Here is a 25,007-nt window from a genome sequence, read left to right as displayed (position 1 = left end):
CTATATGCTAACCTGTTCCTGTTTTGCTTAAGGCTGAGATCTTAACAGTAATTAATTAATTTAATGTAAGGCCTATGCTGACTATTCACATTAAATGAGTATTGATAAAAGCATGCACTGTGCACTTTTGCTTCCCTTTCCAGAGAGTGAAAGCCCAGTCCTATCTTCCTCCTGATATACGATTGCTTTAATTCCCAGTCATCCTGTGCTGACTCTAGATGTTGTATGATCCAGCTTCCTCTTTCCTTGTCCTTCACTTCAATGAAGAGCCTATGCTACAGGCATATTCTACACCCTGACAGAACACCCTGTGAAATCCAGGAGTGCTCATTCCAGTGCTGCACACTGACAGGGCAGAGTGTAAATCTCAGTGTAATGCCCCAGCAGCAAGGCACACAGTGCTACTTTTAATGAAGCAGATTTTTTTTGGTCTCAGACTTCTTATCACAAAGCCTTTCATTTTGCAGGAGATTGGAGGTACACACAGAAGATTACAGGAACAAGCTCACTTCTGTAGCTGAATGGTGATAGTAGTTATAGGTGGAGACAAGGGGAAGAAATAAGTCATAGACTGAACTTGGAATGATAGAGTGGAGAAAAATGATGTATACCTCAGTGGACATCTGCACTCACCTTGTGAAGGGAAGTTCTCTCCACCAGTTGGAAAGGGGAGGGATCTACGCGGCAGCTGTCAAAGCACACGTTCTTGTTCAGCTCCTCCTGTTCCCAAGCATCTATCTGACACAGGAAAGAAGAGGAATCACTCTTTCAGCTACCTGCAGGGTTGCTATCTTGTGTACCCAAACTAGTCCCCTCCTCCTGTTAATGCTTCTTCCTTCCTGTGTACATCATTCATCTCATCCATTATTTCTCACCCCTCGGGTTTCCCATCCCTTTCTTGCCAGATTTCCAGTCCCTGTGGAAACACGGCAATTCAGAGATTTTCTGAGAAGGTGGGGTTTTGCTTCTCCTTCTTAAAGAGGGAGTGAACATCTTTAGCTTTCCTTTCTTTCTTTTCTTTTCTTTCTTTCCTTTCATCTTCCCCTTGTTGTTGCAAGATAATTGATCCTTTGTGTAAGAAATGAAGAAACAACATGGGCCCAAAGAAAGATTAAGATGAGGGGGCACCTGTGGAGAACTCTAGTCCAAAACCCTGCTGCAGCAGGGCTGACTTCAAAGCTAGATCAGATTAGTCAGAGTCTTATCAGCACATCTAGCCAAACAATCTCTTCTGTTATGGGTGAGACTTGCCCACTGTGCCACTCCAAAAAGAAAATGGATTTGGCTATGGCTTTACGTGGCAATGACTGAGGTTCCTGGAGTATTGCAAGTGATAGGAAATGGGTAAAAGAAGCGCTTACTTGACCTGACTCCCTTTTTGCACTTGGTCTTACCTCTTCTGGTGTCATTGTCTCAATGACCTCCACGGGCTCCTGTAGGAGAAAACACTGTTCAGGACAGCCAAAACACCCACAGTTTCACAGAGTACAGAAGGGGGAAATCTGCACAGCCTCCTCACCCCATGCAGTCCCCTTTTTGTTCCAGATAGTGTATTACCAAGGGCTTAGATTGCCTTTATACTCATCCATTATACAGTGTACTCTGCCCTTGCTGTGCTTCCCTTGCCAGTGACAATTCACCATGGAGTTCTGGTAGAGCAATTCAGGTGCCTAAACATGGCCATCTAATAGTGATTTAGATGCTCTTAGGATATCCCACATGGGGTCCAACCACTGCCCTGGAGTGGATGGGTCTCCCATAAGCTCTGTCTGTCATCCCCAAACCTTGTGCAGATGTGTCAGCTAACCAAGGGCATTTAACATGGCAAGAGCCAAAAGCATTTTTTTCCTTTTTCTCCATCTGTCCAAAACTGTTTGCCAAATGGAATAGAACTGCACTTTATTGCAGCTTAGCCAAAATATCAGTAATTTTTTTCACTGAGAAAAGATGCCCAAACTCAGTTATGGTGGTAGCCTGACAGCTGAGCACAGGTGACTCTTTAGGAAGATTCACACTCCCTTACAGTAGTCACACACTTTCTCCTTGGAGGGAGTTCCCCACTGATGTTGTCAGAGTTCGTAATTGTGTCCATGCTTTAGCCAAATACTGAATGTCTCGAGTAGTAGTTTCTATTTCCATTGCATTCCCTTCCTTCTTCAGGGTACTACCAGGCTCTCTGTAGCCCTAACCTGGATGGTGCTCTCTGTCTCATGTGGACGGCTGCAATGGCACAAGAGGTGCTGGATCAGTTGCCTCAGACTCCTGAAACTGCCTGAAACATGAGAACAAACACATGGATAAGAGAGAAGAACAAGTGAGAGACAAAAATACAAAGCCCCACACCTATCCCATCCTCTTACCCGAGGCAGGCTGGGAAATACTATGAGGGATACGATAGAACTGAGCCAGTTTGTAAGATGGTGTCTGGGGCATTCCAGAATGAATATTCCCATGCAACAAAACATATCAACAAACTGGATGTGACAGGTGCCAAGGGGTGAGGAGTCCATGGGTTCTGCCAGCAGTAGAATGATGGGAATAGAGGAGACCAGAATTATACTCCCAGGCAGGGAGTTAGCAAAGAGGAGGAGACAGAGCCTGGTGCTGTTGTGAACAAGGCTCTGGAGGAAGTTTGATCAGAAACAATGATAGCTGGATAGCTGTGAGCCAAACTGAAAAAGAAGGGAAGGTCTCATGAATTCACTCCTGTTTCACTTCCTCTTGTCATTCCTGGGTCACTCAGTTCTAGCTTCACATAAAATGTTTCACATACCATCCTTGTTTTCATATGTGGCTCTTTTTCTGCTTTGGTAAGATAGGTGGATGGCTGCCCCACCACCCCACTGCTCTGGAAGCATAAAGTGGATTTTTTTTATGCCTTAGAAGTTTACAGTCATACCTGAGAGGTGTTAATGGACCAGAATGTGCTATATGCTCTGTTACATGTAACCTTTGGGTGCCTAAAAGCATGAGCTAAAGCCCTCATTCTCAAGACTGGGCTACATCTCTGTGCTTACTCACTCTCTGCATATTTCAGGATGCATAAAGGATAAAAACAACCCACCATCCTGCATCAAATATACTTATGAATCAGAAATGAGTTATGAGTACAGTCTTGAAAGCAAAGCTAATACAGACTGGGGTGCGACACAAAAGAACACAATACATCAGTGTTTGTCCATCACATTAATGCAGCTGAATCAAAGACATGAGTGTCCAAGGGAGGAGCCCTTCAGTTTTGGAGATGGCTGAGCTAAGCCTAAGCTACTCAAAAACTTAGTGCAGATGTTTAGCTCTCTGATACTGTGCTTTCCCCAGGGAAACTCATTCACGTGGTGAAGGAGCCAAGAGATGGAACCCTTTCATACAGACTCTCCAGAAAACGTCCAAGGAGTTGTTATTGCAAAGAGAGAGACCATCCTTAGTGGGCCTAGTTTTGCCATGCTCTCTGAGGGATCGACAGAAGGTATTTCCAGGTACATTACACTGATGTTGAGGTGCACTAACAAAGTGTCTTTCATACAGGAACGGCAGAGAAAGCTACTTCTCTCAGTGCCTGGGAAACCAGCACCTTGCACGAGCAGGTACACAGAGTTAGCATGAAAGCTTCCCCAGGGTGGCTAGGATGTGGTTGAGCCATGACAGAAGTTACCATACCTGAGTGTTGCTGGGGCTCCAAAGTTTCAGACATTTGTTTAAGAGGACTTGTTGGGCCATTTGGCTCCTCTGGGTAACTGGGAGTGGGACTTGGGGGCTGAGGCAGCTGTTATGGAAAGGAGAGAAAATAAAGTCCACCTTAATGCCATTTATTTCTCAGCCTCCTCGAATGCCTGACTGCTTCTAAGCAGTCTCCGTGTTGCAGTCTGCCCACTTCTCTCCCTCACCTCTCCCTTCTCATCTGTATCCTCATCCTCATCAACATAAGCGAAAGATTCGTGCTTCAGCTTTGGCAGGTTTGCCCAGGCTCCATCGTAGGGTGCCTCATTCAGCTTCTGCTGCATTTCTCTGTTGAGGAGCCGTCGCCGCTCTGGGCTGATGTGCGTCTGGAGGAGAGCCTGCAGTTCCGATCGCTCCACAGACCCCAGGAGGATCATGGTCTCTGCACAACACAGAGCAGGGAAGCCATCAAGCCACCTCAAGGTTTTGAAGGTCCCCTTCCACACACCACACCTTCCTCCTTCCAGCCTCTTCCGAGTGCTCGGGCTCACACTATCTAGCGCTGTGCAAGAGTCATTGACCAGCCCTGTGGTGGCTCCTAGGCTGTGGGAAGGGAGCTCACTGTCCTGAGCTGTGCCACCCCTCAGTGCCACAGCAGAGGCATGCTCTTGGCTCATGCAGGATCCCAGGAGGACCCCGCTGTCACAGTTCAGCCTACAGACTTCCCACACACCTCCCTTACGTGCTGGATCTGCTTCACTGCCCACGCTCCAGCTTACCTGTCTGGCCAGCTGAAACAGCCTTCTGCCATACATCATCCACAGCGGGAGAATTTTAGGATTTATTTTTTTATGTGGCAGGTCACACTGCCTGCTTCACACCGTGCAATTTGAAAGCTAGTTTCTCCAAGCTGAGGCAGTCTTCAGGAAGGACCAGTTTCTCCACTTTGCTTACCTGGCGAGTCCACCAAAGGCAAAGATTTCACTGTGGTGCTTTGGAGTACCGCTTGCAAGTCTCGGTATTTACAGTTGGAGGAAACAAATTTCACATCTTGGACCATAATATCCTCAACAAAGATATTGTATTTGCTGTGAATTTATGGACGATAAGAGGAAGAGTTAACATATTAAAAATGTCAAGCAGATAAATTCCCTGCAGAAATACATACTTCTTTAAAAACTGTTCAAAATACAGCTGCCAAATGATCTCCTGTGAGAGTAACCAGAGGACTTTCCAAGAGGATAAACAGAGATTAACTGGATTTCCATTACAATTGTATTCCACTCCATTACCCCTCACCATAAATACACACATTTATAGGTGGTTTTTATATACATACCTATGTGTGTGATGTATACTAGAGAGAGGAAGACATATATAGGAATAATTGAATTTTGCTTCAAGCAAGATATCCAAATATTTAGAACATTTGGTGGGGAAAAAATATCCAAACCTCACTGAATTTAGATAAATGAGATTACTGATTTTTAAATTTTTACGCTGAAGCAATTTGGAAATATTAATACAAATTCAGTAACATTGCTGGTCGTTCAAACGTGTGATTTCAGTGAAAAAAAAAAAAAAAGAAGAGGACTTTTCTCCACTTTTGTGTATGAAACCTAATTCTACTCCAATACCTGTTTTTGGTTACTGCAGGCCTTTTCTGCCTTCTTAATTCCTTTGTAATACTGTCTCCTTTTCATAACCTTTTATTCCCCTGAGGTCTTAACCCTCTCCTGCTTTATTTCTTTGCCACTCCCTGTTTCCACCTACTATACCTTATGTGATTCCAGCCCAGGTCTGGCAGGTAGGGCAACTTCTTCACCTGGATGATGCTGTCATAGAGGCTGGGCTGCAAGCTCTGGGCCACCATGTTGGCAAGAATGACAGCCACCATCATGGGCAGGATGTGAGAGATCTGACCCGTCAGCTCGAAGCAGATAACAGCAGTGGAGACAGTGTGGCTCACCGCTCCTGTCAAAGCCGCTGCACCTTTCCCAGGTAGGAGAAGGAATAGGGAGAGAAGGAGACTGTCATATAGAAACAGCATGTCATGTCAACCAGGACAATTACAGCAGTGGGACCAGGTGAAGAAAAAGGAAGACATGGAGGCTCACCTATGACAGCATATCCTCCAGGTAAGATTTGATAAAGAATATCATCAAAAAGGATCCCGTTGGGAAAAAGCAATGCCATGATCTCCCCGATGAGACGTCCAAATGCAGCACCTGAAAAATATCACTGACAGTTACAGAGTCAACATTTAAGGAACATCCAGTCTGTGCTGTGCAGATGTGCTGGGCAATCACTTGGATATTTTCTTATAGAAACAAAGCCAAAACTTACGTTAAAATGACACTGGGGACTAAAGAGTAGTTCTCAGTTACAAAATACAGGAGTTAGACTCCAAGAGGAAGAAAGGGTACTAAGGTAAATACAGTTGACCCCTCATTCATTCACTTGGGACCACCAGGCACAGCAGTACGTGTGATTCCCAGGCTGGAAGACATATTTTCAGACTGTGTACTGTCTCCCCAGGTGTGGCTTTCCTTATGTAAAAGGATAGGGATTTCCTACTTGGCATTTGGTTATGGGGGGTTGGGGAGATGTTAAAAGCAGAGACCCAGAGGCTGGTCTGTTGACTGCTAATCAGGTTTTCACAGACATCAAGTGATGACTCCTCATACACCAGATGAACCCTACTGGGTGTGTAGGCAGTGTCTCTCCTGTTCTCTCCACCTGCCAGATGGATATGCTGCAATGCAAAACTGAAACTCACCTAGTACAAAAACAGGCATGAAGCCTCCACAGGGGATTGGCATCGTGGTGGCAATAACAGCCATGCAGAACTAGAACAGAGGCAGAGGGTGCAGTTGTTACTGAACAGCAATAGCATTTCCTGCTGCCCCACTCTGTGCCCAGCCTGGCTACAGATACCAGAAAGCTGCAGAGGCATAGTGCTGCTAACCAAGCTCTGTCTCTGCAGTACCAAACCTGGCCAAATACAGCTGAAAACTGACTATACTGCATTGGAGAATCAAGCCAAGCCTTTGCCCAGAGTAAAAACAGCAGTTTCTTGTTGATGTGGTCTATCCCAATGCTGAATATATCCTGAAGAAAACTGACTGCTCCTAGCAGTTATCTAGTGAGTAGGGAATGCCTTTAGTTAGGACAATGCCAATGAATCTAGTGACTGAGGATACAGCTCTCCCAAAGGCAAACAGATGGACTCAGGCCAGACACAACATCTAGTCCACCCCTCTTCCCTTCAAGTAAACAAGACCTTTTCTGCTTGGTACACTGTAATAAGAATTATCACAGAAGGAGAACCCTTAACTACCTGTCAGAAATTTGATAGTGTTTTACTTTAGGTGGAAATAGTTGTGTCAATCAGTCACTGGCAGCCATTCTTCATCTACTGAAATGTTCAACTGACCTTGCATCAGCTCTTCTGCTCCCTTGCAATAAATAAATAATAAAAGAATTAGCACCTATTCTATGATATTTTTATCCTTTTAGATATAGATTTTTTTCATCTTAGGAAAACCTCTTTCTTGCTACATGGAATTTGATGGGTTTTTTTCTTTCAAATGTCTTTTTTTTTTTTCTCTGTCCTGTGTCAGTTACACAGCTGATCCTTTCAGAGGCTGAGCAGTGGCACAGACCATGAACTCCCATAGACCATGTCAGATCAGAACTTTTAATCTGCTGTTGCTTTCTGAGAAGTGAGCAAAACTGTTTCCAGCTGCATTTCTCCATCAAGTTTTGATGTACTGCTAGCAAATCCTTAAGCATCACACAACTATAGATTGTGCTTGCATATTCCTATTTCTCTCCTATCTGAAGTCAGGAATATCAAATAAACTGTATCAGACTTCATTTAGATCAAACATAAATTATCGGAGAGCTTTTTAGTCAAGTATTTGTTTTTGTGGAACTTGAGAAATCTTTCCCAATTTAGTTCTCCCTACCAGCTACTATACTGTGGATACCAAAGGTCATTCAGCAGGAGGCTTGAGGAGGATGACCTCGGGAGCAGAAAAGGAGGCCACTAAATTAAGGAAGCTATTCCCTAATAATTTTGGTAATGTTGCATTGAAGGTGGACGAGCATCACATCAAAAGATGTAGGAATCCATTGCAGCTGTAGTGCTTCATTCAATACCCAGCAACTCCTCATTGGCACTTCACAAACTGTTTTACAAAGGGGCAAGAACATTCAGTCTGAGTGAAGAAGGGCTATGGTGAGCTGGGCTTCCTACCTTCACAAGAAAGAAGAGCAGGATGGTGACTAAGACGCTGACTTTAGGATGGATCCAGGCAGCAGATTTCCCTAGGATCTCTGTGTCCCCTCTGTGTTTGATCCAGGTGTAGTTATCAAAGAGAGTGCTGATGGCTTCCCGTGGCATCAACTAAACAGTAAAAAAACAGGTATGAGTCATAAGATAGATGGAGTAAATATTCTACCTCTGTTACAAGGAAGCGGAGGAGATTTTTACTGTGGTAATTCATGACTATGAGATTAATTTACATTTTAAATCTTCAGGAAGAAAGACAGAACTTTACTCAAACAGGTGAAAAGATAATTACTTTTACACATGGGTAACACCTTCCTTATTATTTTCTTAGAAGAGTGGATCTTTTTTGAAGTTTTCTATGAAGGAGGTAGCAGAGATCATATAGTGCCCCCTCAATCCAACCTCCTTCCATCTCATTCTTCCCTTTTCCATGACACAAGGTTATTGGGGTTCAGGATAAGGAGATAATGTTCCACAGAACTGAAAAGAGTTGGTAATACACTTTCCAGTCTCACCTCTCCTGCCATGAACTGCCCAAATCCATGAGGAAATGTCACAGATGCTATACAGAAGGTTATAACCGCAGGGTAAATCAGTCGGCTGTAAAGAAGGAAAAAGTTATGTCAATATGGCCTCACGTTCTGTTCTTGTAGCACCATCAATCCAGGACTAGGAATGCTATCACTGTGAAGCCTCTCTGTATCCATTGCTTTGGAGTGCTGTTCCTGGCGTTTTAATGCCCTGCTCCACTGATCATCATAATTCATAAAGTTCACCTGTCAGCAAAGCCCTCTTTCCCATCAGAATGAATATAATGGGAGGGATGGAGGAAGAGAGGGATGTACAACATGCACAAACTTGAATATGTGGGAGGAATGTGTGTTTGCAGTGATGTGTTCACCTATTGCCAAAAGCCTCTACTTTCCCCAGTTGTCCTGATTATGACAGTCTTCACCCCCCATGCAATGTATCCTGTCCTAGTGGATTTAAATGTAGGGATTTTTCATACATTTCTGCAGGCACCCCCTGTTGCATTAATTCTTATGGGAAAAACTGCTTCTCTTCCCACTGAATTTCTGGCTGTCACAATTTTGGGGGAGGTGTCCTTGGTAGCCAGTGATTCTAGCAGTGCCAGGCCAGTGGGGCACAGCTGGACAGAGGCTGAAGCCATCTGTGTTTTCCTGCTGCTGTGTCCAGTCGTGGGATGGGTTTCTGGGTAAACTGTGACACTTCACAAGCACTAAGACAACATGAGCCTAAACTGCTTCCACATGCTGGGCTAAATCCCGTCATGTGTCCCTTGGCAAGTTACTGTTTCCTACAGGAAGTGTTGGCTGACAAAGGAAGACAAAATATAATCTTTAATTTGTTTCAGTCTAAGGACTTAAAAAATTCTGAGAAATAAGTGAAAAGTAAATTCCCACTTTTTAGGCTTTGCTCCACTTCTCTATTAAATGGATTTGATAGCACTGCTGATGCTTGTGGGTAAGGCTACATGATGAAGAAAGACAATTTTTCTTCCACATAAGAAACTAAGTTAGTTTGAACTTCTATTTATCTAGTGGTTTTCTTCTGCTCAGGTCTGCAACTTGATAAGAAATAAGGTCCTCCACACCTCTCAACTTCAAAAATTCTTATAGCATCAGATCTTTTTCTGTAAAGAGACTGAAGACATTTACAGCTATCCAGCACTTCAGGTTATAAAGTTTGGAGGTTAGGACTTTATTAGAGAGGGGAAAACAGTATCTTCAAGTGTCCTGTGAAAACTTCATTGTCAAGACTTTATTTTGCATTTCTCTTCCATGCTGCATTTCACACCATTTGGTTACTATCAGTTTCAGCTTTTGGTTCATAAGTATGCAGCACATTCCTTACATTTTTGCCAAGACTTTGATGAAAAAAAAAAATATATATTTTAAATACATAGTTAGATTTCAGCTGTAATTAATTTTCCTGAAACATAAATGATGTAGAATTGTTCACAGATCCTAAAAAACCCAAACAAACCATAAACAGCATGATTTTAAGAAGCATGATCATTGACTTTCTAATTAAAAACATCTTCTGTCCAATGAATAGTTTCCCTTGTCCTCCTAACAAATATTGCAGAGTATTCCTTCTAAATCAAGAAGCCATTTGAAACTATTGAGGCTGATCAAAAAGAAAATACAGTGTGAGAAAAATTCTCTTGATGGTTGCAGAGATCTTACTCTCATATAGGAGCAGTTTCTCATACTTTTACAATCTTACACTTGAAATAGTTCTACTATCTCCCAGAAAACATTTGCTACTATGCAGCACCAGTGGAGTGTAAGAATCTGGTCTCTAAAGAGAGTATCTTCACAAGCACTCACTATTTGGTGAGAAACTGGCTCAGAGCTTTATGACGTCGGATGCCCAGGACCACTTGGCGATTGAGATAAACAAAAAAGGCTCCAAGGAATCCAGAACATATGCTAAAATGGAGAAAAAGGAATAAAAGCATGACAAACAACAGATAATACACAAAGCATCAACCAAGAAAATGAGTTTAAGTGGTTTAATCTTCAGCTGTTTGTGAAGCCTTTAAAATGTCACCTAGAGGATTACTCCTACCGCAGCTCCTTTGAAGATACTCCCTATCTGATGAAAGGGGAGAAATTATTTTGGACCTCTTTGTCATACACACTACCATTTTACCAATTTTCTCTTGCTGAGAGGGGGAATCTCATCTATAAAAATCTATTAAAAAAATCCATAAAAAGAGACTGACAGTTCTCAGTGGGGGGTTGTGAAGAGCGACTGGGCAAAGACCAGTATTGTCAGTACTTAAACATCAGGTTGGAAGAGCAAATAGTAAAAATGAAGAGGTTATAAGTCTGATTCAGTAAAATTATATGCCTACAACAAATACTAATAGTAATAGGAATTCTTGTGCCTAAAGCAAAGTATATAATCTCTATGATCCTAATCACTGGGGCTTATGTTCCTGATCTTAATAAAGTAAGAAAAAAAGTGTAGTTGTCTAAGAATTGGCATGATCCTTAGGCTCTGTAGCTTAATAAGACTTGGATAAATAGGGCCTAATACTCGAATGTGAAATAAAAAAAAGGAAGAATAAAAAAAGACTGCATTTAGAATTGGTAAGGGGAAGCCTTATTATATGTGGCAAGTAATTAACCCACATAATACAGAGGATAAACTGTTAATGTTTTCATTCTATTAATTTCTAAAATTAATGGACTTTTGCTTTGTTATATGTCATGCATGTTTTTGCCAAATCTCATTCAATGATTAATTTAGTGTACTTAAAACATTGTATGTTGAAAATAATCCTGCTTTATAATTTAAAAATTGCAGAGAAACACGCTTAAACTAAATAGAAAGATTTTCACAAAAAAACATGTCCAATGAATTACTCTTAAGTATTTTAAGCCAACACTGATTAGAACAGTGTTTAAAATAGACCAGTCCCTTAGGCAATATAAGCCTAAAGACTCCACAGTGAACTGAATTGCTTTGTAATACTTTATATTAAAATATAGATCTCTCCATTCATGTCTATCAATTTATCAATAAAGTGGAAGTGCTCCTCTTGTATAGATTATGCAAATTAACATTTGCTGACACAGAAAAACAAGATCTACCTATTGGCAGTGCTTGCCCTACCTGAAAGTGAAAAAATATGTTGGGTAGAAACAGAGTTCAGCTTTGAGACTTAATGTTAGGAGAATTTGGAGCATTCCAAGTTGGCATCGGGACTTTACCCAAGACTATCCAAGTCTTTAGGGTTGTTTTTTATTTTAAATACCACGTTGGACACCCAGGCATTTGAAAGCATTTTGCAGTTGTCATATATTCCTTTCCCAGCCTATGAGCAGGGCTGAAAAAAGCCAGCTCTGTCAACTCTGTCCAAAACACGGTGACAAGAAGTTTTGCATTCTAACAACCAGCTGTAAATCACAAGGATTACAATTTTTCCTTGCCAATCTAAACCAATAGATTCCGCCAAGTTCATTAGGCAAGTCTGTTTAAGGGGAAGAACTAAGTGAATACTTGTTACTAGCAAAAACTCCTGTGTATTCATAGATTTTTCAATATATCTGATGTCTTCAAAAATCCCACTTGAGTTCATAGTCAAGTAAATTAATAGGAGGGCAGCCTACTAAAAGAAGCTAGAAAACCACAAATATTTTTCTGGTCTTGAATGCAGGTCTTGCAACAGAGTATGTTCACAACACCAGCACAGGCTTTTGTTCCTATAGTGTTTTCCTTTCATTATGCTCTGCAGTGACTTCCCTGGAGCCTCTCTCAAGCTCTAACCAAAGATGTTTCCTCACAGTAATTCCATACTCATCTTTTCTCTAGTATTTCCCAATTTTCATTTTTTTTAAAGTTCATTCTTTCATTTCCTCCAAATTAACCATTGTTCTCACTGAGTCCAATTACGGTTGGCTACCCTTGTCACCATGTCAGGTATACCAACCTCTCTCAAAAAGGATAATCATTCTGACCTTGTGAAAAGGAAACTTCAGGTTAAATCTTTTGTCCCATTTTGGTCATGTGAAAAGGGTACCTGTTGGATCTGTTCATTTGGGGATAATGTCAAAACAGTTAAAGAGCCATTCAGTAAGTCTATTCCCAGTAGTTTGACCAACTTAGACTTACTTTTTTTTTTACCTCCAAGCTTAATTTCTGAAAAAGATACATGGCAAGGAAATAACAAACAGCTTGATAATACCTGTATTTCCTTCCTTAGCTGTTGTGATACACGGGCACCATTTCTGAAGGAAGAATTCCAACAAACAGAAACCCACTTTGTTACAACCAAAGTGACTAAAAGTGATGTATGAAACTTTTTGGCAGAAGAATTCCTAACAGAGATCATACTATAACCTTTGTAGAGCAAGGAGTCAGTTTCCTGGGAACTTACCCTATTATAGCAAATGCTGGCAGCTCTTGCAGATCAAAGGGGAAATCCATACGGAAGTTTGTTCTGAACAGCGCGGTGATGGTAACTGTGAGAGAAGAAAGGTAGAGTAGGAAAGAAAATAATGAGTTGAGAAGTTAAAGGTAATAAAAGCTAGGGGTAGGGACAAGGAAACTAGTTTATACATGCTCCTGTGTGGTTTCCTGACATTATATACATTATTACAGATTAGCAGATTGCTTTGATTTAGTAGGTCCTATTTTTGAGCACTTGCAATCCTGGCACTCTAGATGGCCTAGGTTTATTTTCAGAAAATGTATGCATTTTTTTCTTTAGCTACCATCCCTGATTTTTTAAAGGATTTTCTTTTCTTTCTTGTCTTCTACCATCCATTCCCTATTAAAAAAAAAACTCTCCCTGGTATCCTTACTGAATGAGAGGTCTCTTTGCCGAGGCAGGCAGTGCCTGCACATCTGAAGAAGCTGTGTCACTTCTCATAGTTGTGATTGCCTTCCAGAAACAAAATGCAGATCCTCTCTGGAGTTACAGCTTCAAAATTTTGACTGGTACCAAAACAATGAAAGGCTTAGAAATCAGAGATGGAAAAGATCAGCTAAGTCCCATCTTCTCCACCTGACCTCTCCTGGTAGTGCTGCCCTGCTACAATGAAATGTTAAAACCTGTCCTGCTTTTCTCTGTAGGTGCATTATTGTGTGGAAACAGTAAACACCTGTATGCCAACAGGTGAAGGATAAATTAGCAATTTAATACAGGGTGGAAGTGCAGCTGGATGAGGATGGATATAAATCCCAAGTTGCCCTTGATGAAGGAATTATTTGTTCAATGAGGAAATAAAAGAAGCAGTGAAAATCTAGCATTATACGATAATAACAGGAGGCATTGACTACTCGTTATTTGGTCATACAGAACTAGGTTTAGAGTAATGATTTAATGAGGTCTCAGTGGGTTGCATTACCTAAGATAACTAAGCCTAAAACTGCATTCTACTATCCAAATTGGGATGATCTTGCTCCCTGTCTCTTCCCCCTGTTTCTTCCCTCCTGGCTGTACTATTGTTCTCCTCTCCCATTGGGCCCACTCTGGCACATCACAGCCTTCTCTGAGTTCCTTTGCCTCATTAAAACCTGCCAGAAAACCTATCTGCTCTTTCCCTGCGTTACTCCTCTGCCAAGGAAGTGAGTTGAATCAAGGGGAACAACAAACGCAGAGATGGTACAAGGCAGGGGTAGAAGAACAGTCAGGGATGGAAGATGATGAAAAGCAGGATGTCCTCTTTTTTGTTAGACCAGCCCAAGAAAGGGATCACCTCAATTTAGTTTAAGGAAACAGATAGTCCAAGCCACTAAATAGCAGAGCATTAAAAAAGTATAGTAGGGCCCATTTTCAAAGAGTTTTGCCACAGGGCGTCAGAGATGACCAGAGCAAAGGGAAACAGTCATAGCGCTTAGTCTGAGACTTTCTAGGTTCCCCCTCTACTCCCACAGGACAGAAAAAGATTGCCACAGAAAGATTCATCCCACCTATCTTCATCCTCTTTCCCCAGTGACTAAGCCATTCTGAAAATGAATGTCTAAGCCCTTTTCTCTCCATTGGCTACAAACTGTACTAGAGTATCTGTCCAATTCTTAAAAGGTTAGCAGTAGAAAGGAATGGGAAAGTCTACTTAATGGGGAAGTCTACTTAAAAATAGATTTGAACTTTAAGATAACAATGAGCCATGTGTAGGAGAGATCAGAAGGAGCAGGAGGAAGGCAAGGCATTAAACCCTATGGCAAATAAGATGAAAGTCCAGGACATGGTAAAACAGGAATCCTGCAAATTGCAGAACTCCAGCCTTCCATGACTGGCAAAGAAGGGCTCAAGCTGCAGCAACCAACCAGAGTGGTTTGGCAAATAACCAGATGTTATTTGGAAAGTACAGATAATGGTGTAAAGCCAGCTGACAAAGCCATGAGTATCGAGAAGCCAGCAAAGATTCTGTGGGTCTAAGAAATAAAAAAATTTTGGTGAGATACTACACAACTTATTTGCATCTGTCACTCTGATGTGATCACTTCCCTACCTGCTTCTTCCTGGTAGCAGGCAATAATAGAAAAACCTTGCATGAAAAAAGACTGAGAAGACCGGGTGTGTAACTTTCCAAGGGAAATAAATGAACAAGAAAAGACATGAAAGACAAGTTAGAGCAGAAATGATAAAAGATCATAAAATAATGAATGACTTAGCTAGATAAACGTTTCTAGTTCCTTAATGCAAGGACAAGGAGACTGACAACACACAGAAAATACAGAACTGTGAAAAGGAACAATTTTTCATAGCCAATTGAATCATGGAAGTTTTTAACCTAGACAGTCAATGAAGAAGAACTTGAGGAGCCATTAATATCGGTATTAAAGCTGTCTGGATGATTTTGAAGAAGGGACAGGAGTCAAGAGGTTTCAGGATTAAGCTAATTTCTAGTCATTTGAAATTAAACTAATTTCTAGTGATTTCTAGTGATTTGAGAGATCAACAAGGGAGTCAGAAAAGACAAAGTGAAGGAATTTATCTCCTGTTATGTCTTTGAGTTTCTTATATTTTTCTCTGGAAAGGACAGATATGGGGTTTGGGTTTTTTGTGACAGACCTAATGGTTAAATACCCCAGATTTACTTTTAGGCAGTGCTATGTAAAGAAAAATGTAGCCACTTTCTACATTCAGGTAGAAGGTGTAGTCATTTTCTATATTCCAGAGAATATTCAACCCCCCAAAAAATCCATCCCTCTGAAGTCGAGACATGTTATAGCAGTTTTAAGTAAGTAAACTGCTCACATGGAGCTCAATAAAATAGATGCAAGAATAAAAGATAAAGGTATTATAAGGAAGAAGTTTACAAAGAAATGGCAGCCTTCTGCACCAGAATTCTATTCCCAGAGTGTTTGAGATGCTCTACTGAACAAGCCTGACTTGTGCTCTTTCTGTCTGCACAAATGTCACTCTTATGCTTTTCAGTCACTTGAGACACTTTATTTTTTCAGGACCTTCAGTCAGATCCTACCAAACCTGTAGCTTCCTAATCATTTAATCATCTCAATTTTCTTGACTATCTGTTTTAACATTTTCAGTCAAGAGGTGACCAAAGCAGACCATGGCTTTTCCAGCAAGGACTACATCCTCTGTGATAGGATATCTCTGTGTTTGCAGCCTGGACACTATTCTGAGCAGAAGCAAAAAAATCCCACCTCAGGGTCCCTTTTGCTTGCTGAGGACTCATATTCTGTCATTTGTCAGTTAGATACATCCCACAACTCCTAGGAATAGGTTGGGCTAGACAAGATGACAAGACACTCCCCTTTCTCCTTCCTTCTGTGCTGCTGGAAGTCACATGTTGTGGCAGACGTTTCAAACATCATAAAAATACCGTGGTTTTGAGGAAGATGGAAAAAAATGCATTAACAGAGGAACTTTTGTACAAAGAGAGGAGGAACAGCTCTTAGCTTACCTGCATCCTTGTTCCAGACAGCAAGGACTCGGAACACGAAGGCACTAAAGGTAGCTGCAAAGAAGCCTCTCCAATAATTGCGCACAGCAAAGTAGGTAGAGGTGACCTCGATGCTGAAAAGAACCCCTAGAAAGAGTTGGAAAGGGAGCAAAGTTAAAATAAGAAGTGTAATGTTAGAAGCATGAGAGAGGATTCTACCTAGCTTTCTAGAGCAGTGGTCCCCACACTTCTTTGATCATGCACCCCTACCCATAAAAGGTTTTTGAGCATGCACCCTCTCCCCTCTATGTGTATTTATTTAAATATAATACGCATGTACTACTGTACTAAAATATTGTGTACAATATAAAACATGCACAAAAATAGAAATTAAACAAGGATGAGATAAAGATGAAATAAACGTAATTTTAAAGATTATTTGTTTTATTTATTCATGGAACAAAAAAAATTGTTCTCACTGAAATAGTAATATACTTTATTTTTTAAAATCTGGGTTTAACGCTTTGTGACACGGTGATTCAAAGGTCTGGTTTTATGTTCAATTTATTTTGATGCTTGGTCTTAATGGCTGTCATATCTAAAAAGAGTATCTCACAAAGACACATAGATCCAAATGCAAGAAATGTATCACTGGCTGTGCTGGCTAAATCATGATACTATTTTTTCAATCCCACCCACCACCTATGCAAAGAATTTTGTGAAAGTTGGATAGTAAATTTTCATCCTCCCTGATGCCAATCAGTTGTTCTTGCAAAATAATCAGAAGATGTTGAATTTTTATATTCTTAACTAGTGGGTTCAAAACCCACTGAAAATCATAATCTTGACGATTTTTAAACAGGTAGAAATTCCTGTTTTCAAGTTTCTTGAGTATATCTATAATGAGAGCGTTTTGTAGCTAAGACACTTACATTGTATTTGGCAACAGATTCACAAAACCTCCACAAGTTTCTTTTGAAAAGCAGTTTCTCACCCACTGCTAGAACATCACTTTCACCTTGAAGTACATCAAGTATGTTTACTTTTTCAGAAATAACTACTAGGTAGCAATCTACTGACAGAGACTTTTCATCACAGAAAAAAACCAGCAAATTCAGAACACTTGTATTTTTGTAAAAGAAAAATGTGCAACTGGACATTAAATTCAGTGGCTATGAGATAACCATCATATGCCTGTAGGATTTTCTTGGTCACTTCCCATCTCATTATGAAGTATTGTAAAGATTCTACTGTTTCAGGGTGTTGTTTTTACGAAATGAACCACACCAATGACATCCTGTAGCACTTTGTGCATGTCTGGCTCCCACTTCTTTGCTGCGATAGCTCGTCTGTGAACACTGCAGTGCACGAATCCCAGGTGTAGTTTTGTCTAGGTAACCTTACCACCCAGTTCTTCTCTTATTCTGCTCCACCAGTTGTTACACTTGCACAGCTCTTCCACAAAACATTTTTTATTGAAGAAGTAATTTACTGTTGAGAATACAGCTTCTGTGATAGATCTTCCTTTCAGTGTCTCACAGAAAGAAGTTCTGCCTTTCACTATTGAAACAGAATCTGGAAAATACCATCATCTGAGGCATTTTAGAAACATCTGTACTTAATCCAGCTGCACAGGAAGCCTCTCCCACTGTGTAATTTGTACAGATGCTGGTTTCTTCAAACCTTAAGCAATGTCTGCTAGGTGTCTTCCAGCAGTGTTTACTGATGAAGGAACACATTTTAATTTGCTGCTCTCTTGCTTTCTGTGCTTTATGTTTTATGGCAGGAAGAACAAGTGTTTCTCCTGTGGGATGTGGCATTTTCTCTTTTGCTGTGAAGCAAGAAACCTCAAAGGAGGCTTCTACACGTTTGTCATTAGGTCCAGTGAAATTTTGTAAAGTACTGAACTGAATGTCACATGGCTTGAAACATCGCTGAAAAAATGTAGAGGTTTGTCTTCATGTTCTGGGTGCCTAGATTTTAAATGTCTTTTTTTTAAATGTCTTTAAATTCTGATGGCTTAATACCATCATTACTTAACTTCTCAAAGCATGATACACACATAGGGTGAGGTTCATTGTTAATGATAGCAGATATAGATCCATATTTAAAATAGCCTTTGATAGTTTTAATTTTTTTTTTGTCCAGCTTCTTCTCAGATCTCATTAGCTGGCCATTATTTGTACTGTATTATTTGTAATGGGACTGAATAAGGGTCTGTACTAGAAGTGTCAGCTCTGCCACTTTCTTGTCATTTCTCTCTGCTCACATTATTAGTATTATCTTCAATCCATAGCCTCTTTGCAGGAACCTTTTTAAGCCACTTTTCCTATTTGTGAGGATTAGTGTAGTTAACACTAGATAATATAATCCATAAATCCACTTGATCCAGTGTGATTGATTGCAATTCTTTGGAATATGCTGAAAGAGAGGAAATGATTGAGGGCACCATGGTCAACCCTCTTCATTGGGAGCACCTCTACACCTCATGCACTGTATGTGACAAGTGGCCATGTGACATATTAGGGCCCCACTGCCAATACATATACTTAAAACTAGTGAAGTTCAATTTATTTACTTTTTATATTTAAAAAAAATTAGAAATTTATATTAAAAAAAATAGAAAAAAAGTATTTCCTTCCCACACCAAATAAATCACCTTGTGTATCCCATGGGGTATGCACACCCCAGTTTGGAGACCACTGCTCTAGAGAGCCTTCTCCTCTTGCCTCCAGAAAGTGGACAACATGTGGAAAAAAGACTGTCAGAGATGCTGGGGAGATTGAAAACGCTAGAGGTAGGTGTCTCTGTCCAAAGTAAATGTCACATCAAAAATGTGGTGCAGGAGAGTGGGAGAGGAGAAGAGGACTAGGCAGGAGAGGATTTAGATACCTGGGGAAAAGGAAATAGAACAGCCACTTGCCTCCAAGTGGTGTCCCAAAGCAGCAGCCAACACCCACAGCGCACCCCACAGTCAGGACATCCGTGTAATAATAGGGCTGCTACTGGTGAAAGAGACAAAGAGAGACAGACAAACAGAAGAAAGAAGGAAAGAAAGCAGAGAGTGAGTAACAAAATTGGCATGTAAGACTGCATGATGTCACCCAGCTCTGTCACCAGTCTCAGAGTTATAGCTAGGTTTATCTTACTTCTGGATGGCTTCAAAATATTGAAAAGGCAAGACCTGGCACAGGACAGGCATATACCTGGAATCACACATTCAAGACATGTGAAGAAGGCAGCATCTCATTTTCCTTTGAAACATACACATTCCTGTCACTGTAAATGAAATGTCTCATGGAAATTCCTGCAGTGGGTGGAAGGAGCATAAGTAGGTTTTGCTCCATCTCTTTTACTTTGGCAGGGAATCTCAGGATGCACATGTGCCACAGAATGCCTCCAAAAACCTCCCCGTGAGTCAGTGTGCACAAGGCACATGCACGTCCAGAGCAGAGTGTGGACTGGTCCTGAAGGTCTTTCCACGCTGGGTGGGTGAGTGGGTGACAGATCACCCAGTAAAGCATTGTGCTGTCCTGGTGAAAACTGTCATCATTATAAAAGTAATTGGAAGGTATAAAAGTGAGAGTCTTTCTCAGAGGCTGGGCACCATTTCCTTGTCAAGGGCTAAACTGGCTTTTCAAATCCATCCTTCTTAATACACAGGGTGGTGTTTACCTGCAACAACACCCAGAAGTTATGCACCAGGGCAATATGATGTGAAACTGTGAGCTATATCTGCCACCAAGGTCAGCTGAAGATCACAAGACTTCCAGGTAATGGAAACCACATTTGGCAATTTGGTGTAAATCCAATAGAGGAACTAGGGCTACAGAAACGATGATAATTTTCTGTTCCCACACTACAATGTTATCACAGACTCACAGCAAGTTTTAGTCCTGTGTCTCTGAATGCTTCTCTATCTCTCTGTTCAGAGCTGGGCTAAATCCAAGGTTAGATCAAGGGCAGAAGGATCAGAGTGCTCAGGATCAGGGTACTAAGGAAGCCCTGAACACTTCCAAGGGCAAAGATTCCCCAACCTCTCCTGACACCTGTGCCACCCTGAACCACTTTTGGGACAAGGGGAGAAATTCTTTTCACGCATAGACAGAATTTCTCGTTTCAAGTTGTGGCTGTTGTCTCTTTGTGCTTTCACTGTTCTCTGAGAAGACTTTGGCTATTTTGTCTGACATCTCCTTTAGCTCCCAAAGGCAGCAGCTAGATCACTCCCTGTTTACCCTTCTCTTTTCTTCTCTAGCATCTCCCAGTGAACTGTGTATGATGAATCCTGCAGTCTCTGAGACTATGTTAATTCCAGGTACAGAGAAAGAAACAACAAGCACAGACTTACACAGAGGTCTTTGGGTTTGGGGTTTTTTTGCTTTAATTTTTTACCATTAAAATAGATACCGTTCTCCTGTATACTACCAATGGTTCCACCTGACTCTGGTCTCATCGTTGGTTCTGAAACTGCTTTCTCTCAAGGCTTTTGGCAGACTGACAAATTTTGCCTTGAAGCCTCAGGCTTCAGCTCAGGCTGTCTACATCTTGCTAGACTGCCCACATACACACAGTTCTCAGCCTCTCTCTTGCTTAGTCTGATTTTCTTCCTGGCATCTTTTCTCAAGTTACCAGCTGAAGAACCTCTAATCTGTAGCTGACAAACTATGTTCCTTCCTTGTTTTTTTTTAATAGTCACCCACAACAAAGATCAGTATTACTGTTGATGCAAGACCATGTTACAGTTGTCAGCTAACTCATCCATTTGAAGGCTAACAGGACAGCAGGGCATGGAAGAACTAAAGCCAGCTTAGAAAAAACCCCATAGAATTGAAAAACTCCTTACACTTTTGGGCACAATAACCATGCAAAGAGGTTCAGGGCAGCACATGGGAAGAGAGGGAAGTGAAATGAAAGACAAATTAATTATGAATATATTTCCACTGCTTTAGGAAGAAGTTATCATGTGCCCTTGCTTAAAGAAATTCTGTGAATCACAAGACTAGTATAAATGCATAGGGGACACATAAATTTCCAGATTCCTCCTCCAAGTGGGATCATGGAAAGTTGCGAAGGAACCACTGAAGTTGTCTCCTTGCTCAGAGAGCTGTTAATTCTGCTAATTCCAAGGCTAGATCAGGTTCTTGTCCAGGTGAGTCTTGCACATTTCCAAGGGTGGAAATTCTCTGGACACTGAACACCTATGCCACTTCTGGACCACCCTTGGGAGAGAAGAACATAATTTCTTTGAACAGAGTCAAAATTTCCCTTGTTGCAATCTGTTCCTGTTGCCTCTTGCAAGGTTTGTTTTTTACTTCTGTTCTCTACTTGATCCTTATTGACTTTGTGGACAGCCTTTGGTACTCTCCAGGAGGAACAATGTTCATGGCTGGCAGGGATGAACAAGCTGCATCATTAGAAACCAGCCCTTCAATAGGTGTCACTTTTCCTGTAACCTTCCCTTCCTTTCGCTGCCACCAGTTACACGTGAAAAGAAAGAACTCATGTTGCTAAAGTGGAGAGGTATCTGTGGAGAACCTTCCTTGGCAGCAGGAAGTCTCCCAGCAAGAGGCTAAAGGAACTGTACATTGAATGTCACATATAGGAAGACACTTGCCTCCAAGAGGGGCCTTGAAGCAACATCCGACTCCAACTGCGCAAGCCGGCACCAGGAGGTCGAGCTGCCTATGCATATTCTGGAACAGGGAGTGCAGCCAGCGCCGGGCATGCTGGGGTTAGAGGGAGCAAAGCCAGGGGGTTAGGACCCAGAACAATGAAAATAAGCAACAGCCAGCAGCACAGTCAGCCATTGCTATTACAAATAGCAGGCTCTAGACACTTTAGTGCAGTCTTTAGTACTGTCAGCTGGTCTTCAGCAGTGACATCCGGTCCTTGTGCACAGACAGGATCCCCTCAAGTAAAACAGCCCCTTCAGTTGTATTACACAGTCACTTTCTGCTAAGAGCCTGCACATGAAGGAGTTCCTACATTTATCTATGTGTGCAGTTAATAGATTTTTTTATACAACCAGTCAATACGGTGATCAGCCTGCAGAGGCTGTTCTGCGATAGCAAGAGCGTAGGCGTCAGTGTCTATAATTAGCAATGCTGTATAAACTTGGCTTAAAGACAAATTGATCTTTGTCTGCAGCTATTTTTTTATACAGTCAATGATCACAGTGCAAAGGTACCAATCACAAGATTGAAAACTTGTCAAACACATACTCCTAACCAGTCTCTGTGAACTTGCTGGGTAACACTGGTGGTCCTGACCAGTTATTTGGACTGTATGTCTGGCCTTGCACTACTTTTGTTCAGCTTGTATTTTACTGCCCTATAGCAGTACAGTGAACTTCAAACCATGTGTTTCCTCTGTGTTCTGTGGCCTATCCATACTATCCTGTGTGTCTTAGGAGCTCAGCCTGTGGAAGAGCTGTGTGCAGAGACATGTGCCTTTACCTCATACACCCCACAGAAGATTGACATGAACTTGCTGAGTACCACAGCACAGATACTGGCAATATGCACAAAAGGACCCTGCAAGAGAAGAGGAGGAGAAAATCAGAGAGGGTTGCCTGCTGGTTACTGACAACCATTTAGCTACTGCAGGCCTCATAATTTCTCTTTGGCCATCTCAGTTGGTAATAGAATCATTAAGACTGGAAAAGACCTCTGAGATCATTGGGTCAAATCTTTAATGCAGCATCACCGTGTTCACCACTAAACCAGGTCCCCAGGTGCCACAACCACACACCTTTTGAACGCTTCCAGGGATAGCGATTCCACCACTTGCCTGTTCCAATACCTGTGTCTTGGAACCTGACCACCAACCTGACCATTCAAGAAATTTTTCCTAATATCCAATCTAAACCTCCCTAGGTGCAACTTGAGGCCATTTCCTCTTGTCTTGTCCCTGGTTACCTGGGAGAACTGACTAATTCCCACCTGGCTACAACCTCCTGTCAGGAAGTTGTAGAGAGTGAAAAGGTCTCCCCTGAGCCTCCTTTTTTCCAGACTAAACCACCCTTTTTCCCTCAGCTGCATCTCCTAAGACTTGTGCTCCAAACCCTCCAATCTTCCTCAGTTCTCTGATCTCCATTTAATTTTTTCCCCTCTCAAAGACTACCTGACTTGAGTTCTTTGATGTTTCCTATATCATGTCTTTGAAAGTGGAAGGAAAATGGCCAGTGAAAGATAGGTATTGCTGGAAAGAGCAGAGTTTTGAGAAGAGGAATGGTGATGAAAGTAAGAAAATATTTATAGATTCTTCTTCCACAGACAACTCCCACCTTCCAGAGCCTGGTCACTACTGCACATGGAATCAGCAATATTTACCTCTTTCCCCACAGGCATGCCACTTCCAAGCCCAGCTGTAAGGGCCACAACTTTGGCCACAAAAGCTTTGAGAGTGAGATACTCCTTGAGGACCACTCCCCTCATAATGGTCTTGAGCTCTGGGATCCCAGACCCTGAAAACAACAGCAGAGCCGGGGATGAACAAAACCCGCAGGCAAATGGAACAAGAAAAACGAGACAGACAGAAACAGATCTTGCCATGCCTTCAGCCCTCACCAACAGCCTGTGGAGAGACGAAGTGGCAGAAACTGGCCGCAAACAGAATAAGACCAAGAGGGAATGCAACCCACACCACGTACTGCAGAGGGACATTCGGGTGCAGCTCTCTGTATGTCCACTTGTAGGCTGTAAACATATGAACAAAGAACTTGTCAGGAACCACAGCTGCTCCAAACTGGCTGGTAGACATCAGAGAATCACACACTTGCTAAAGGTGCCCATGCTAAATCTCCTTCAGAAATGCTACCCTAATGCTCCTTTCCTAAGACAGCCCTTGTTACGTTTTTGAATACGAGTCCCCCAGTAAAGCAGGCATTCTGCAGGAATGGATAGAAGACACTACTAATACCTGTGCACAAGTGTGGCATAAAAAGAGGTGTGTTACATGCACTTGTGAGGACAAATCACTGCGCAGTGTCTTTTCATTTGGCAGTCTGAGTGTCTTGTGTGGGTCCTGGAGGACAATAAAGTGGTCCACCAAACATTTCTTCATAAAAACTAGTTTAAAAGCTCTGATTGTGATTTCCCCTCTAGAGCAGCAGCATGAAGGGAGCTGTGCCAGCAGCTTTTAAAACAGCAGTGATACCATTGCTCAGACAGGTACAACAGCACGAGCTGCTAAGAATCCAAACTGAGCTGCAGCTCCTCTGCAAGTGCATCTTCCCTGCCTGGGCTGGCTCCCCACACAGCCTCAGCAGAGGCTGAGACTTGGCAGAGGAAAAGGAAAAAAATCCCAAAGGACTCAGCTGCAGGGAGTATAAAGGACAGGAAACCTCAGAGTAGATTATGCCAGTAGACTGGTAGATGGGGAAGCTCTAGAGGGAGGAGTGCTGGGCTGAAGGAATGCTGGGAGCTGTGAGGAATTGCAGTGTCTGGTGGACATCAGCAGCCAAGAGGAAAAGGTTGGTGTATGTGTGTGCCAGTCATGATTGGGACACTGAGGGTAAGGACAGGGGAACAGTGCAGTTAAGAGGATGTGGCAGTGGGGGGTGTATGTGTGCACGCCAGGATGGGGGAATGAAAGATCTTGTAATTTTTATAGCTGGCAAAGGGAGACAGATCACAGGAAAAATGCAGGGAAGGGATATAAGA

The 25,007-nt window shown here is 41.9% G+C and overlaps 1 protein-coding gene across 1 annotated transcript in view; it reads right to left on the bottom strand.

Annotated features, from left to right (window-relative positions):
* The window catches only part of CLCN1 (chloride voltage-gated channel 1), a 32,316-nt gene that overhangs the window by 5,173 nt on the left and 2,136 nt on the right, over nucleotides 1–25,007 (bottom strand). Inside the window, exons 4-21 of the mRNA XM_069018134.1 lie at nucleotides 23,913–24,041; nucleotides 23,676–23,809; nucleotides 22,800–22,877; nucleotides 19,268–19,346; nucleotides 16,366–16,491; nucleotides 12,867–12,951; nucleotides 10,309–10,410; nucleotides 8,470–8,554; nucleotides 7,919–8,068; nucleotides 6,437–6,506; nucleotides 5,775–5,885; nucleotides 5,436–5,649; nucleotides 4,612–4,745; nucleotides 3,885–4,099; nucleotides 3,658–3,763; nucleotides 2,190–2,272; nucleotides 1,395–1,433; nucleotides 634–738 (exon numbers count right to left, since the gene is read on the bottom strand). Coding sequence (XP_068874235.1) covers nucleotides 634–738; nucleotides 1,395–1,433; nucleotides 2,190–2,272; nucleotides 3,658–3,763; nucleotides 3,885–4,099; nucleotides 4,612–4,745; nucleotides 5,436–5,649; nucleotides 5,775–5,885; nucleotides 6,437–6,506; nucleotides 7,919–8,068; nucleotides 8,470–8,554; nucleotides 10,309–10,410; nucleotides 12,867–12,951; nucleotides 16,366–16,491; nucleotides 19,268–19,346; nucleotides 22,800–22,877; nucleotides 23,676–23,809; nucleotides 23,913–24,041 — 2,045 coding nt within the window. The remainder of the gene's footprint in view (nucleotides 1–633; nucleotides 739–1,394; nucleotides 1,434–2,189; nucleotides 2,273–3,657; nucleotides 3,764–3,884; nucleotides 4,100–4,611; nucleotides 4,746–5,435; nucleotides 5,650–5,774; nucleotides 5,886–6,436; nucleotides 6,507–7,918; nucleotides 8,069–8,469; nucleotides 8,555–10,308; nucleotides 10,411–12,866; nucleotides 12,952–16,365; nucleotides 16,492–19,267; nucleotides 19,347–22,799; nucleotides 22,878–23,675; nucleotides 23,810–23,912; nucleotides 24,042–25,007) is intronic.

Source organism: Aphelocoma coerulescens, chromosome 1 (genome assembly GCF_041296385.1).
Source record: "Aphelocoma coerulescens isolate FSJ_1873_10779 chromosome 1, UR_Acoe_1.0, whole genome shotgun sequence".
NCBI lineage: Eukaryota > Metazoa > Chordata > Aves > Passeriformes > Corvidae > Aphelocoma > Aphelocoma coerulescens.
Note: the sequence above shows the minus strand (reverse complement) of the source record. Positions and strands in the feature narration are given on the sequence as shown.